This window comes from Mandrillus leucophaeus, unplaced genomic scaffold, assembly GCF_000951045.1.
Source record: "Mandrillus leucophaeus isolate KB7577 unplaced genomic scaffold, Mleu.le_1.0 Scaffold143, whole genome shotgun sequence".
Taxonomy (NCBI): Eukaryota; Metazoa; Chordata; class Mammalia; order Primates; family Cercopithecidae; genus Mandrillus; species Mandrillus leucophaeus.
In genome coordinates, this window is record NW_012101399.1 from 5501714 (window position 1) to 5517376 (window position 15663).

The 15663-nt window shown below is 34.6% G+C and overlaps 1 protein-coding gene across 1 annotated transcript in view; it reads left to right on the forward strand.

Annotated features, from left to right (window-relative positions):
* Positions 1-15663, forward strand: part of COL5A2 (collagen, type V, alpha 2) — a 156133-nt gene that overhangs the window by 77450 nt on the left and 63020 nt on the right. Inside the window, exons 4-8 of the mRNA XM_011974261.1 lie at positions 3320-3352; positions 4796-4828; positions 6224-6277; positions 11129-11239; positions 15028-15105. Coding sequence (XP_011829651.1) covers positions 3320-3352; positions 4796-4828; positions 6224-6277; positions 11129-11239; positions 15028-15105 — 309 coding nt within the window. The remainder of the gene's footprint in view (positions 1-3319; positions 3353-4795; positions 4829-6223; positions 6278-11128; positions 11240-15027; positions 15106-15663) is intronic.

The window sequence follows — 15663 nt, forward strand, 5'->3', positions numbered from 1 at the left end:
AGGGAGTAGAAATGGTTACTGGTCCCAATTTCCATAAATTTTCTTTACTTTTGCACACAGTGGAACTTTAATAAACGAATTTATCAGATAACAGACAAAGCAATGCTACACTTTCATGATAAATGAGAGTGATGCTATCAAGGGGAGATCTTGGCCAGTTTTACACATTTTGTTTCAGAAGGCAATATCATAAATTTGTCTCATTTGGAATAAATTAGATATGAATAAGGCTGCAAATGCTGTCTCACATTTAATTTATTGTGAGAACGAAAATAAATTGAAACTTAGCAGATTGGTATAGGCCTGAACAAACTTGATAGGTAGGTGAAAGATAGATGGATGGATGCATGGATGCATGGATAGACAGACAGATCGATCTATGAAACAACACAAAAACCTAACAATGAGTATTGCCATGAAATAATCAGTTTAATTCAGTTAGCAGTTACCCGACTTAGAGAGATAACTGGTAGGCTGTGTCATTTGCTGCCTTTCTCCAAAGGTAGTGTGGGAGAGCTGGGTGAAGAATATACTCAAAGCAGCTGCCAATGTAGCAGACTGTAGTTGTGTGCCACTATCTTCATGACTCGTTTTCATTTGTCATCAGGTATCATCAGAAACACAAGAGCAAAGCAATTTATAAAAATGCAATTTGTTCTTGGTTTATATCCATATTGATATTTACTTACAACTCATTGATTGATTGATTGATTCATGTTAACTCCAACATAATTACTGAACCTTTTTTATATGGCTGTGAGGCAAATGGTGTAGATGATGCAAATGTGAGAAAAACACTATGACTGCTTCCAATGGTAATGACATTCTACAAAGCATGTCCACATGGTATTAAATGATAAGTAATTGTAATGCACATCTGGATCTGAGTACATGAACTTTATGTTTCTCAGTGGATATGAAAATTAAATTTAGTAAAACTTTAGACAAACCATTATTCCATACAAATTAACTTTCAAAGCCTGTATTAATAAAAACAGTAGAAACAAATATTTACATTTGTGGCTTATATACAAAATAAGAAATCTATAGAATCATTAGGGAATTTGTTATCAGAAACTTGTAATTGAACACTTAATCCCTTTTAAATATTGTACAGCAACAGAACAGTCACATATCAAAAAGCCTACAATTTAGGTAAGACAGGTATGAGAGAGTTCTATTTCCCTACATACAAAGTAAGTATAAAGTGCATTTTGCTTGTAGGTCTCTTAGGATGGAAATTTCACAACTGTTCTTAGCAGGCTATTCCATTTTTCTCATTCTGACTGAAATAATTTGTCCTCTCTTTTTATTTGTTCTTCTAGTCTTGCTTTAGAAGGAGCATTGTTTCAGCAATGTCCTTTGTTTATTGGACACAAATTTATGTACCCTTTCTAAACAATTCAAATTCTTTCAGCATTTTGAAAAATATCTTATTATAGCTCTTACATGGTAAATTTTATTATTTGTGTATTTTTTAAAATATAAAGCTCTAGAAGTTAGTGGATGTGAACATGCAGAAATAAGCCCATTTTACTTTGAAGCCCATATATGTTGATTCTTTCTTGTCCTAGGCTTTGTGTAGGTTGGCTATTAGTCCCTAGTGTTTCTATCTTGAACTTACCCTATAGAACTGCCTCCTGCTTCTGGAGAGCGCTTTCCTTCTTTTGGATTCTCAATTTATTCCTGACTTCCAGAGTATTTGCTGCTTCAACATTAGAATCAGCAAGTATGACTGAGTTATTATTAGGTCTGCCGTTAAGTCTATCATTTCACTTCACGGAGTTTTGTCAGGATAGTATTGGAAGGATACAAGATTGTGTCTTTAGTAGTACAATTTGGTGATATGGGTTAAAAAACTTAAAATGTCTTTAATCTACAAATTGAACTTCTAAAAACATATCATAAGGTATTAATAGAGATACCATGCACACATTTATGAACAAGGATATTCATTTTAATGTCATCCTTAAACTTAAAAATGAAAACAAAATTTAAGAGTAAGATAATGAGGCATTGATTAGATACTCAAAGTGCATGTAGATGGTGGAAAACTAAGAATGCCAGAACATTAACGGTGGTTATCTCCAGGGTGTAGAGTAGGATATTTAGGTTTTTTTTTTTTTTTTTTGTATATTTCTTCTGTTTTCAAAATTTCCTACTATGAACAGATATTATTTTTATAATCAGATTAAAGAATAATATATATTAAAGGAGAAATAAACTAGAACTCATTCTTCTTGTTTTTTTCTACATTTTAGAGATAGTTGTTAAATTCATATTCATCCTACACAATTGCCCAGTAAAAAGCATTATTTCATAATACATTAATGGAAAGTAATACATTTTAAGAATTCATTGAATGCTTCCATGTGCTATGCTCAGCATGTAAAGTAGACTAAGACACAACCATGACTTTGAAGAGATCAAAATCTGTTGGAGGACAAATTTTGAAGTGAAGAATACAAATTAGTAAATGATTAAGTAGAAATATATAAAGCTACAATTCGTCCAATATTATTTAATCTATGTACCTGATATCATGCAATGAGGATTCAATTTCTGAGAAAAGTTGTAAGAATCAAAATAAATTCTATCTACATCTATTATATTTGTTACATCTATTATAAAAGTAATTATACTGACCTGACCCTATTTACTTACATGATAGTTTCTTATGTTGTTTTTGATTTTTTTAGTCAATTCATTTTTTTTCCTAGATTTTCTTCAGGTGTTGAGAATTATCTGAGTGGAATTATTATTTTTTCTTTCTTTTTTATTAAAAATGAGCACATGTACTCATTTTTAATGCCCTTCCATGAGTACTAAAAAAGGGTGCTAGTAGTTCAGGAATGGCATCTGATTAGATCCTGAAAACTGTATGTCATACAATAAAAGTGTGAAACTTGTATATATTAATTTATATTAATTTTGATGTATTACAATTTCTGACTCTTTTTGTGTTTTCAGTCTTTCAGTAGTTTTTCCTCTGGTGCTTCATCTTTACATCTTTTTGTTGCAACTATTTTGTGCTCTAGTCAACTCTTTGGATTTGATCTATGTAAAAACTGAAGCAAAATAGCTTTACATATTTCACACATTGGATTTTTTTAATGTCTTTCAGGTGAGCAGTAATATTTTAATGAATAATGTCTGACTAAATATCCTAAAAATTGTTAACTTTCTTTTTGCAGTTTTTTTGCATTTCTTACATAGAAATTCCCTGTGTTTACGTGGCATATTCTAGGGTGGCATGTTTTTGCTCAGCAAGCCATTATATTGTGCTAATTGAATTTTTAAATTGTTTTTAATGTCATAGGGACAAAAGGGAGAACCAGGATTAGTGCCTGTTGTAAGTATATATATAATCATTGTTTCCTTGTACCTTAAATAAACTTAGCTTATAGTATAATTGTGTATTACTGCTTATATACATACTTTCAAAAATAAATTAGTTATTTTAAAAACAAGTTTTTAGTATAACACAAGCAAACCAGAACAGATTAGTTACTTAATACAATATTTGATATTCTGTGTTCCTGACTTTTATAGTCCCATGACTAAAGGTAGAAAGTCAGTGTTTTAAAAAGTTAGATATATTACATGTGGATATACACTGATAGTTAATATTAGTACTAATTAGTATAGCAGTTTATTGTTCCACACTTCTGGAAATATGTCATGCCCTGATCCTGATCAAAATTCCATGTTGCATAAGAATTCCTAAGACTTCTTTAAACTTGTTAATGGATCAAGAAGTATATTACTAAACAGGATTAAAGCTCTTCAGCTATCCTAGGTTTCATTATTTATTTATTCATTTATTTATTTATTTATTTATTTATTTGAAACAGAGTCTCGCTCTGTCACCTTCAGCTATCCTCCTAGGTTTCATTATTTTTTTTTTATTTTTATTTTTTTGAAACAGAGTCTTGCTCTGTCACCCAGGCTAGAGTGCAGTGGCACAATCTCAGCACACTGCAACCTCTACCTCCCAGTTTCAAGTGATTCTTGTGCCTCAGCCTCTCAAGCACCTGGGACTACAGGCGAGAGCCGCCATGCCTAGCTAAATTTTGTGTTTTTAGTAAAGACGGGGTTTCACCAATTTGGCCGGGCTGGTCTTCAACTCCTGACCTCAAGTGATCCACCCACCTTAGCCTCATTCTCCTAGGTTTTAAAGGCATTATCATCAGTCTGTCAAGACAAAAAGAATATCCATGTTGATTTATTTAGCAGTGTTTATATTCTTTATTTGCCTTTAATTGGCTTGTGTTTTTTTTTTTTACAAAGATTACCTAAAAATTAAATAATTCATATTGTTTAATTTCATTTTAAAAAGCATTTATGTGTGCTTACTATGTTTTAGGTGTTAAGTGCTTTACAAATACAAATATTTATTATTTATCTTCATAACTCTATGAGGGAGGTAATTACGTAATCATCACTACCATTTTACATTTAAGTTTCCACTTAAGGTTCTTAAGAACAAAGAGGATGAGTAATTAGTCAGAAGTCACACATCTGGTAAGGGGCAGTGTCAGAATTTGAACCCAGGCCTCTTGGCTCCAGTGTTGGTGTTCTTTATCACTACTCCAGCACTGCCTCCCTATGTTAGAGTTAAAATTAGATAATATCTTAAATCTTAAGGAGAGGAGGAAATGGGCATCAATTGACAACATCCATTTGTCAAAATAATTACTGTGTTTTTTTGTTGTTATTCTTATTTGTTGACTATTGACCTCTCTGAATATCTGCAGAAACTTTACCTTTACAAATTTTCTTGTTTATTGTTTAGGTAACAGGCATACGTGGTCGTCCAGGACCGGCAGTAAGTAGCTTCTCCCAATATTCATGGTACTCTTGTATTCCTTGATATACTGAAAATCTTTACACTTATTATATCCATGAGAAGATAAAAGAATTAAACAATGATGCTTGGTCTCTTAAAGTGTTTTGTCTTAAACCATCTTCAAGTTAGACATTCCTTTGCAGCAGTGAATGGTAGATAAGGGGTTGTTTTTTTCTGAAACTGAAGAAACACCATGTTAGTCTTGCTGTTGGTTATGTAAAAGGCAGAACACTTTATTGTTACATTTGTTAATTTTGGTTCGACTTTGTTCACTGAAATTAGGGCATAATTGTGTGTTGTTTGACTATGATTAATGATGGGCTAGTTTTATCTGCTTAATAAAATTAAATTATATATTGCAGTAGAATATGGGAAATCATACAGCCATATTTATGGCTTAGTATAAAAGACTAAGTTTTTCAAGTTTGGATTATCAGCAGTATTCATAACATATACACACACTTCATATAAATGTTAAACACATCAAATCAACTTAAATAAAATACTAAGTCAGCTTTAATGGACTCACTCTGGTTCTTCTGAAGCCCTCACTTTTAAACGATGCTATATGTTGGGTTGAGTAAATACACAATATAATCTTCGTAACTCACTTTAAATCCTCTTTTAAAGAGAAACAAAGTTCCCCTGACAACATCCATTTCCCAGGGGGAAAAAAGCCATTTTAAGATATCAGCACTATAACACCACTTTTGAAATATAATAGTCATTTGTTATTTAAGGGAAAAGTAACTGTAATTAAGAATTGGAAATTTCTAAGGGGTTTTAAACATACAAGGGAAATAATGCCATATTCTAAATAAAGTAAAAAGATGCTTGAATGTATATAAAGCAGTATTATAGTAGTCTAAGAGGCTTTCCTTTCCATTGCTTTTATCAGCAGCTTGAACAGTGATGAACATTTTGGGGTATCATGTACCAATTTGATTTCATACAGTCCCTGGAATAATTGATAATTTGTGGTTTGCACATTTATGTAATTTTTCAAAATCAGAACTGTAAGTTTTTGTGCTCAGAGTTTTGTGGCAAAGGCTATACCTGGGAGAAGACAGCAAATATGATCCTTAAAAATTTGCAATTACTAGTCAAGCTAATCTGTTTAGCTCACTATGCTTCATGATGCCATAATGTACACCTAGTTCTTTATAGGTCTTTAAATTTCACTGATAAAATAAACAACCCTTCTAAGTGCACAGAACTTTTATATGCACATGGCTTTATTCTCTATAGTCTTCAACTGAACTGAATTAAGTGTGGTATTTATGTTTTCCAATTTTCTTTTATCAAGTAAACTTTTAAAAAATTCAATAAGAAAGTATAAATTTTTGCATGCATAATCATCATTTTCTGTTTTAGGGACCTCCAGGATCACAGGGACCAAGAGGAGAGCGAGGGCCAAAAGGAAGACCTGTAAGTTGACAAGAGGGCTCCTTGTGGGGAACGTGTAGCCAGTCAGTTTACACTGTGTTCTGTGAATGCAGCAAGGAGCTGGGAGCACTGTTCCTCTTTGTCACCTCCATTAAATGTTAGAAAAATACAATAATAATTGTATATTATCTTATTAGATAACACAAATGATATTTCCTTGTCCCTTATGAGGTCAAATCAAAATAAAGTAGAACTTAAGGAAGCATAATTAACATATCCTGAGTTTCACTCATGAGTAAGCAATGCCAAGAATGTACTGTTGAGATAAAACATCCAAGTTATGTGATCTGTGGTTGCCACAGGAATAACCAAGCTGGATATGGGAAACAATTGTTAGAGGGCAAAATTTTCTTTCAAGTGGTTGCACAACAAGTTTATTTCCCAGGTAGCACTCTGCCTTTTTTACTCAGCAGCCACTGCAGAGATATCAAAGGAGTAATTTTAAAAATCAGCAATCCCATTACCAGACAAGTGAAATACCTTTAAAATAAAATAATGACCTCAATATCCTTGAGATAAAACATAAGGATATTATATAATATATACCAAAGGTTTTCTTTTATTACTTATCTACACAGAATACATGTTGTTCTCAAGTGTTAGGGTTAGAATGTTTTTTCTTTTCACTTTCTTTTTTTTTTTTGGAGAGAGCTTCACTCTGTCATCCAGGCTGGAGTGCAGTAGCGTGATCTCAGCTCACAGCAAGCTCTGCCTCCTGGGTTCATGCCATTCTTTTGCCTCAGTCTCCTGAGTAGCTGGGACTACAGGCACCAGCCACCACACCCAGCTAGTTTTTTGTATTTTTTAGTAGAGATGGGGTTTCACCGTGTTAGCCAGAATGGTCTCGATCTCCTGACCTCGTGATCTGCCCACCTCGGCCTCCCTACAATGTTTTTTCTTATATATCACTTCTAAAATCTAATGTCTTTCATATATTATATAACTGCATTAATTTGTATATTGCTTTCATTATCCCATGTTTCAATTAGAAAAATTTTTTTGTACTGTTTAATTTTTTCTCTAATGATATCTACTAAAACTCTCAGTAGATGTTTATCCTTTTAAATATATATTTATTCATATTTAAATGGGAGGATTAGAAGATAAGGAAACAACAGACAACTTGAAATGTATAAATGAGGATAAAATATATTTTAGATCATATGCCTAGGAACTCTTGCCACTAGTTTCATCCTTGTTACTACATTATCCTTCTACTCATTTCACCTCATATATAGTGTGATGTCAGTACTTTTTCTTAAATGGGGCTGCAGTATGGATGGTATTTGCAGGCATGTAGGTGCAAAGCAGTGCCCCAAGAGGTTGGACATATCCATATAGGTGAGCAGCAGGACTGTATTCAGATTATTTTATGCCCCATTCTTCACTGTGGTTGTGTTGAGTTTTCTCACTAGTGTTGGTAGCTTAAACTCTGCTGTAGCTCTCCAGATGTCTGTCCTAGATCTAGAAAGACAGAAATAGGTAGAAAATAACATCAGTTGGGTGGAGGATGGGTGGTCATAAAAAAAAAAGATTTTGCATCGGTGTATTTGTACACTGTAAGTAATTGACAACATTGGGTCCTAAATTTATGTAGAAGTTGTGGGACCAGACTTTCAGAGTTCCTGGTTAAGATCTGACGAATCTGCTCCCCAACACTTCTCACTTATTTTTCCTATTTGACTTTGTGATGTGGTCAGTTTCCTACCTTGGTTAGGCCTGAGACAATCAATGTGAATTGGGTATAAGTGTGTGTGCATTTTGTGTGTGTGTGTCAGAAACAGCGAGAGAGAGCGAGAGATTGAGAGAGAGAGAGAGAGAAAGTGGGGTAGATTTTTAATGAGGAATCAAGTGAGACAACCCTGGCAGATATCCAAGTAGGAAATCTCTTCCTCTGTTAATCCTAGCAAAGAGGTAGTGTGATACAACTCTTTTAATGCCTGCCTACATGGGTTTAAAGATATGAAATGATGTATAGCTTTGCATGAAATGATGTATATGAAATGATGGGCATGATGTAACAGAATGCCCATAGGCAGAATGTTTTGCCTCATACCTCGAGCCTTCTAGGAGCTGCTTCACTGGACTAAAATTATGGCTGTCACAATATAGGGTGGTTCTGCAATCAGAAATAGCATTCCCCCCGCCCGTGCAATTATATTACCATCAAACAGTGCAGAAGACTCACAATGTACAGCATGGTTTCTCACTGTCAACACTATTGATATTTTAGTCCAAATAATTCCATATGCATAGTAGAAAGTTTTGCAGCATTCCTGGTATCTACCCACTGGATGCCAGTTGAAACTGCCATTCCCCATACAATTGTGACAGTTAAAAATGTTTCCTGACATTGCCAAATCTAGGCAAAATAGCTCTGGACTGAGAACTACTATGTCAGTAGTCCAGTATGAGATACTCCCATAAAACCTTCAGGATTAGCCAATGATTTTCACTACTGTCTTTCATCACACATCCTCAATTTTAAGTGTATTGTTCAGATAACTTCATAGTGACAAACTAGCGACCTGACAGGAGATGGACCGTCAATGATGTGCTAAGTTCTAGTTGCATGTGACCCTTAACCACTATTGGTATGTTTCCTGATCTGTAAAATGGGAAATATACTAGATCTTAACATCTATAACGTGTGTGTGTGTGTGTGTGTGTGTGTGTGTGTGTGTGTGTCTCAGAGAGAAAGAGAGAGACAGAGAAACGAGAGAAATGAAGTTCTTGACAGTTCTGGTCATCCCTCTTTTCTCCTTGTGGATGTTTAAACATCGCCATCTAGTGGCAACCTCGAAGTACTTTTTAATTGTAGGTTACTGCGGAGATAATTTGAGTATCTTGGAAATGGAAGGGAAGGATAATAAATGTAACATTTACCTTAATATAAGAATTATGTAATTCAGCTCACTTGAAGATATAAAAAAGATACTTTTAATGAGCTCCCGAATTCTAATTTGCTTTTGGTATTTACCAGTAAACATTCTTGTGTTCACTTAATTTCAGATAATTTTTATAAAAGTTTTTATTAATTTTAATCCTAATTTGTACAACAGTAAATTTCATAAGCTATTTAGAGGAGATTCCATGGAGGCATATAATAAATCATGAATCAATGAAAACAATCTTAGGATCAGACTTTGAAACATGATTGTTAATTACAGAAGAATGGAGAAAGTCACAATCTCTTTGGAGGACTAGTGAATATTTCACAAACTTGTCTCCACTCCTGTTGACGCTAAATGTAGTTTTGTGTGTGTCTCTTTGAAAATCTCATTGGGCGCAGAGATTATACATTAGTTCGCTTTGTGTATGTAATAATATCTGGTTATTAATTAGCAATTGAACATTGCAAGAACAGATTCAGAGTTTTCTACACAAGGCTGTATGAATAAACCAGACTATTATTTTGTCTATGCTGCCTTATACATATCCAGTTCATGTTACTCACATTCGTATGATCCAGGAGTCCTACAGAACAACTGAAATTAGCCTCTGTTTTGTATAATGAAGTGTGAAGTAAATTGATAGTAGCTTAGGAGTCAGAAAAGTTTTGATTTTTAAAAACTAAGAATATTTTTCTAAGATATCGTTTTTTAATATAAGTTTTTAAGGCTAGGTATTCTGCTTCTATTTAATAGATAAATTTGCTTATTTATCCCACTGCTGCAAGAAATAAATATGTCTATATAAATGTTTAAATATATTAAAATAATTAAATTTCTGAATAGCTATAATGCCACCCTCCCTAAAACCATCATATACAAACGGCCGCCTCTGCCACCTGAGCTTGTCCTATGTTTGCTCCCTCTGCACTATCAGCTCCCATTTGAATTGCTTACTCTGGACCCATAGGTATTCTCATGTTTAATCATGGGAGTTCTTTTTTTTAATTATTAAACTTCATTTACCATATTTCCCTTGATCCCTGCTTAAAATTATAAAAAGCATATTGTCCTATGACTTTTTTGTCCTTTCTTTTTAAAGCCTGTCAAGATTCTTTAGGGTTAAGGAGCCAGAAAATACTTAACTAGCCTTGTGGGAATGATGAGGTTAGAGGACGGAGCATTTCCAGAACTGAGGACGTGGCTGTTCCCCAAGCTGCCTTCAGAATGTGGGTTAGGAGAAGGGTGGAATTTGGCAGCTAGAAATCATTGCTCACTTCTCTGAGAACTTAGACTTGGCTGGGTCACAGTGCCTTTGCCTCTAATTTCTCAATGGTCTAGTCTTCCTGTGGGGGTAGGAAGGAAAATAAAGGGTGCCAGGCTTAAAGTATTAAAGAGGACTGAAAGGTAACAATACAATATGCATGTACTGAGTGTCTAGTATGTACCAGGAACTATGCAAAGAGTTAAACAATTAGATAGAAAATTTCTACAAACTCCAATCAAGGGGTTCTTGAATTTTGGGGGGAAGGGAGAAGTTAAGCAGACATGTACATAGTTACTGTAATTTTACTGACAGACAAGTGAATTTATAATTGTTGATCAAATACCCTTGCATGGCAAAAACTCAATCAAATAAGGAAGTTCACTCTAGAATAGGGTTGAACTGAAAAATTTAAAAATAATTATTCTAGGAATGCTGATTTCTGGGTATTTAACACACTAAATAAAGCTCTTACCCAGACCATATCTGAATGGTAGAAGTTCAGACCTATGCTAAAATCAGCAGTGATGTGGCTGATGAAATTACTCTAAGTGGCTAGATTGCCATTTATTTTTAAAATAATAAACACTCCCTTGCCATTAAGAAGTCTGTGCCTTTAGCTTTCTACTAAGTGTATATTTGGCAGTGGGTTCTAATTTTAACTGGCTTGTTTTCCAGGGTCCTCGTGGACCTCAGGGAATTGATGGAGAACCAGGTGTTCCTGGTCAACCTGGTGCTCCAGGACCTCCTGGACATCCGTCCCACCCAGGACCCGATGGCATGAGCAGGGTGAGTTGTGTGCATTGTTCAATGTCATGTACAGATCGTGTTTTAAATTATTGATATATTGTTAGGATTTTAAATCGTCTCAGTTCAGATATTGACACTTGACTGTAAGAGCAGTTAAATAAGGTCAACACTGCTATGGACAATAAAACTAATAAACCCACAGGGAATTGTTGGAAAAATTTGAAGAAGTATTTTCTAAAATACTACTTCAAATTGTTTGTATTTCTCAATGTCAGGTCTGGATTTCATGAGCTTTGTTTTTTCTATTGATTCTAAAGAACCACTGCTTTTTCCCCCTTTAAATGAAATGAGAGATTTATCTGTCCTATTCTCTAGGCTAAGAATGCCAACAAAATCTGCTCCATACCCTCCACAAGAGAGGATGACACATCCACGATGAGGGATATGAGAAGGCCATTGAGTTGACGCTAAAAATGACACCTAATTATTTCTCCAATTTTAGTTTTTTTACTTGAAGTAAAGTCAAACAAAATGTCTTTCAATACCTACTTCTTTGAATTGTTAGTGGCAGACATAGGGGATTTATAAGTACAGGCATACCATGGAAATATTGTGGGTTCAGTTCCAAACCACCTCAATAAAGTGAAATACTACAGTAAAATGAGTTGTGTGAATTTTTTTTTGTTTCTCAGTGCATATAAACTTACATTTTTCCACAATGTAGTCTGTTATAAAGTGTGTGATAGCGTTATGTCTAAAAAACAAGGTATATTCTTTAATTAAAAATACCTTATTGTTAAAAGTTGCTAATAATCATCTGACCCTTGAGGAAGCCATAATCTTTTTGCTGATGGGGTGTTTTGCTTTGATGCTGATATTTGCTGACTAATAAGGGTGGTATTGCTGAAGGCTGGAGTTGCTATGGTAATTAAAAAAATAAGACAACAATGAAGTTTGCCATATCAAAATCCTTTGTTGTCATTTCAACAATATTCACAGTATCTTCATCAGGAATAGATTGCATCTTGAGAAACTACTTTCTTTGCTTATTCATAAGAAGCAAGTCCTCATCTGTTAAATTTTTATCATGAGATTACAACAATTAAGCAACATCTTCAGGCTCTACTTATAATTCTAGTTCCGTTGCTATTGCCATTATATCTGCAATTACTTCCCCCATTGCAGTCTTCAACCACTAAAATTCATTCGTGAAGGCTGGAATCAACTTCTTCCAAACTTCTGTTGAGGCTGATATTTTGACCAATCAATCAAGAATGTTCTTAATGGCACCTAGAATGATGAATCCTTTCCAGAAGATTCTCAATTTATTTTGACCATTATATTCTTAAGTAATAAGATTTAAAAGTTGAAATTTATTTTGATCCATGGGCTGCAAAATGGTTTTTGTATTAGCAGGCATGAAAATGACATTAATATCCTTGTGTATCTCCATCAGAGCTCTTATGTGACCTAGTGCATTGTCACTGAGCAGTAATATTTTGAAAGGAATCCTTTGTTTCTGAGCAATAGGTCTCAATAGTGGGCTTGAAATATTCAGTAAACAATGCTGTAAAGGCTGCAAACAGATGTGCTGTTATCAAGGCCTTGTTGTTCCATTTATAGGGTACAGGCAGAGTTGTTTAATCATAATTCCTAAGCATGCTAGGATTTCCATAATAAGAAATAAACCCTGGTCTTAGCTTAAAGTCACCAGCTACATTAACCCCTAACAAGAGAGTAAGCCTGTTCTTGGAAGCTTTGAAGCCAGGCATTGACTTTTTCTCTCTAAAAATGAAAGTCCTAGATGACATCTTCTTCCAATAGAAGACTGTTTTGTATACATTGAAAATCTATTGTCGAGTGTAGCCACGTTCATCAATGATGTTAACTTGATCTTCTGGATAACTTGCTGCAGTGTCTACATCAGCATTTGCTGCTTCACTTTGCACTTTTATATTATGGAGATGGCTTCTTTCCTTAAACCTCATAAACCAACATTTTCTAGCTTCCAACTTTTCTTCTGCCACTTGCTTGCTTCTTTCAGCCTTCACAGAATTGAAGAGGGTTAGGGCCTTGCTGTGGATTCGATTTTGGGCAAGATAATGTTGTGGCTCATTTGATCTTCTATCCAGACTACTAAACCCTTCTCCATATTAGCATTAAGGCTGTTTTACTTTCTTATTATTTGTGTTTACTGAAGTCGTACTTCTAATTTTCTTTAAGAACTTTTCCTTTGCGTTCATAAGTTGGATGACTGTTTGGTGCAAGAGGTCTAGCTTTGGCCTGTCTTGGGTTTCAACATGCCTTCCTTACTAGACCATTTCTAGCTTACAATGTAAAGGGAAAGATGTGAGACTCTTTCTTTCACTGTTGTGTCTCAGGGAATAAGTAGGCCCATGTAGAGGAAGAGAGATGGGGAACATCTGGTTGGTAGAAGAACACACACAGTATTTATTGATCAAGTTTACTGTCTTGTATGAGCATGATTCAAGGCACCCAAAACAATTGCTTTAGTAACATCAAAGATCACTGAACACAGATCATCATAAGAGATATAAGAACAATAAAGATATTAAAGTATTATGAGAACTAACAAAATGTGACACAGAGACACAGAGTAAACACATGCTGTTGCAAAAATGGCACCAGTTGTCTTGCTTGGTGCAGGGTTGCCACAAGACTTGAATTTGTAATAAACATAATATTGGTAAAGCACAGTAAAATGAGGCATCCTGTAGATTGAGACCTTAGCAAGGATACATAGGAAGCCTGAATATGATTTTTGCTTTACAAAAGTTCATACACATTTTTTTCAACAGATTGTAGAAGAAATTGCCAATTGATTTATAAACAGCACACACATTCTTTCCCACCAAAATTTGGAAACTAATGTGACTACTAAAATGTATATGAACAATTTTGGTCAGTTTGATTACTAGGGTTTTTTAATTGTGAAAGAGAGTAGGTCAAACTGTTTCCGATCTTGGAACAGTCAGGGATTAATTAAAAGGACTATAAAAGTTTTATCGGCCGGGCGCGGTGGCTCACGCCTGTAATCCCAGCACTTTGGGAGGCCGAGACGGGAGGATCACGAGGTCAGGAGATCGAGACCATCCTGGCTAACACGGTGAAACCCCGTCTCTACTAAAAAAAAAAAATACAAAAGAAAAGTACCCGTGCGAGGCGGCGGGCGCCTGTAGTCCCAGCTACTCGGGAGGCTGAGGCAGGAGAATGGCGTAAACCCGGGAGGCGGAGCCTGCAGTGAGCTGAGATCCGACCACTACACTCCGGCCTGGGCGACAGAGCGAGACTGTCTCAAAAAAAAAGAAGTTTTATCAACTTACGTAAATATAATTTAAAGTTTACTGGGCATTGAACAAACAAAGAATATCATCCAAAAATAGTCCAAAATGGAATCTGGAATCTTTAGGACAAATGTTCTAAAGGCATCTTTTAGGTTTTGTTTAGATGTTTGGCGTGTCTAACTGTGGGAAGAAATCAGTTAAAGAGACTTAAACCTGCAATCAATTAGACTGGCTAGTGATTATCAGAACAACCCATGTTTTTATCAAGTATCAGACATTTGCCACGTTGCAGAAATTGCTCTGGAGCAACATACTTATAAAATACTCTGGGAAAGAATGGTCAAAGGCAGAAACAATCAAAACAACTTAAGTCTTTTTCCAAGCTTTAAAATCAAACACTTAGAATGGCTGTTAGAAGAGGCATTCTATAAGAATTCCAGAGAGTGTCCATTTATCCATATGAAAAGGATGTTGATGTATGTCTTTTACTGTAGAAATAATGTCAACACATTGCTTTTACAGCCGTTTTCAGCTCAAATGGCTGGGTTGGATGAAAAATCTGGACTTGGGAGTCAAGTAGGACTAATGCCTGGCTCTGTGGTAAGCATACATTTTACTGATCATTGAAGTACTTCAGTGAAAAAATTATTTTAAATAGAGAATCTTGAGTTAACTAGTCAAAGAATAACATGCATCTTCTTAAACACACTCATTCATTCATTCATTCATTTAATTTATTTACTCTACTGTGTGCCAGTTAAAAGCCCAGCATGTTTCATTCATAATTATGCAAACTTTTTGCTGACATTAATAAAGGTCTATCTGTATATTTTATTTAATATTGGAAGAAAATAAAGGAGTTTAAGACATATAACCACAATCACAATAATAAAACCTATAGATTTATTAATAGAAAACAAAACTATTTTATGGTGCTGTTAGAAACAGTGGTTTGGTAAAACTTTAAAATGAGATGTTTTGCTATTTTCATTTTTATTATTTTCTACTTAATATCCTCTGGCTGCCTTATTCCAACAGCTCTATGGTTTCCTGGCTGGGTCTTCTCAACATTCTTATCCTCTTTTGAATTTCTTCAACATCAGAAAGACTCCCATTTTTTTCCTGGATATTTGGAGCAATGCAATTTTATTGACTAAA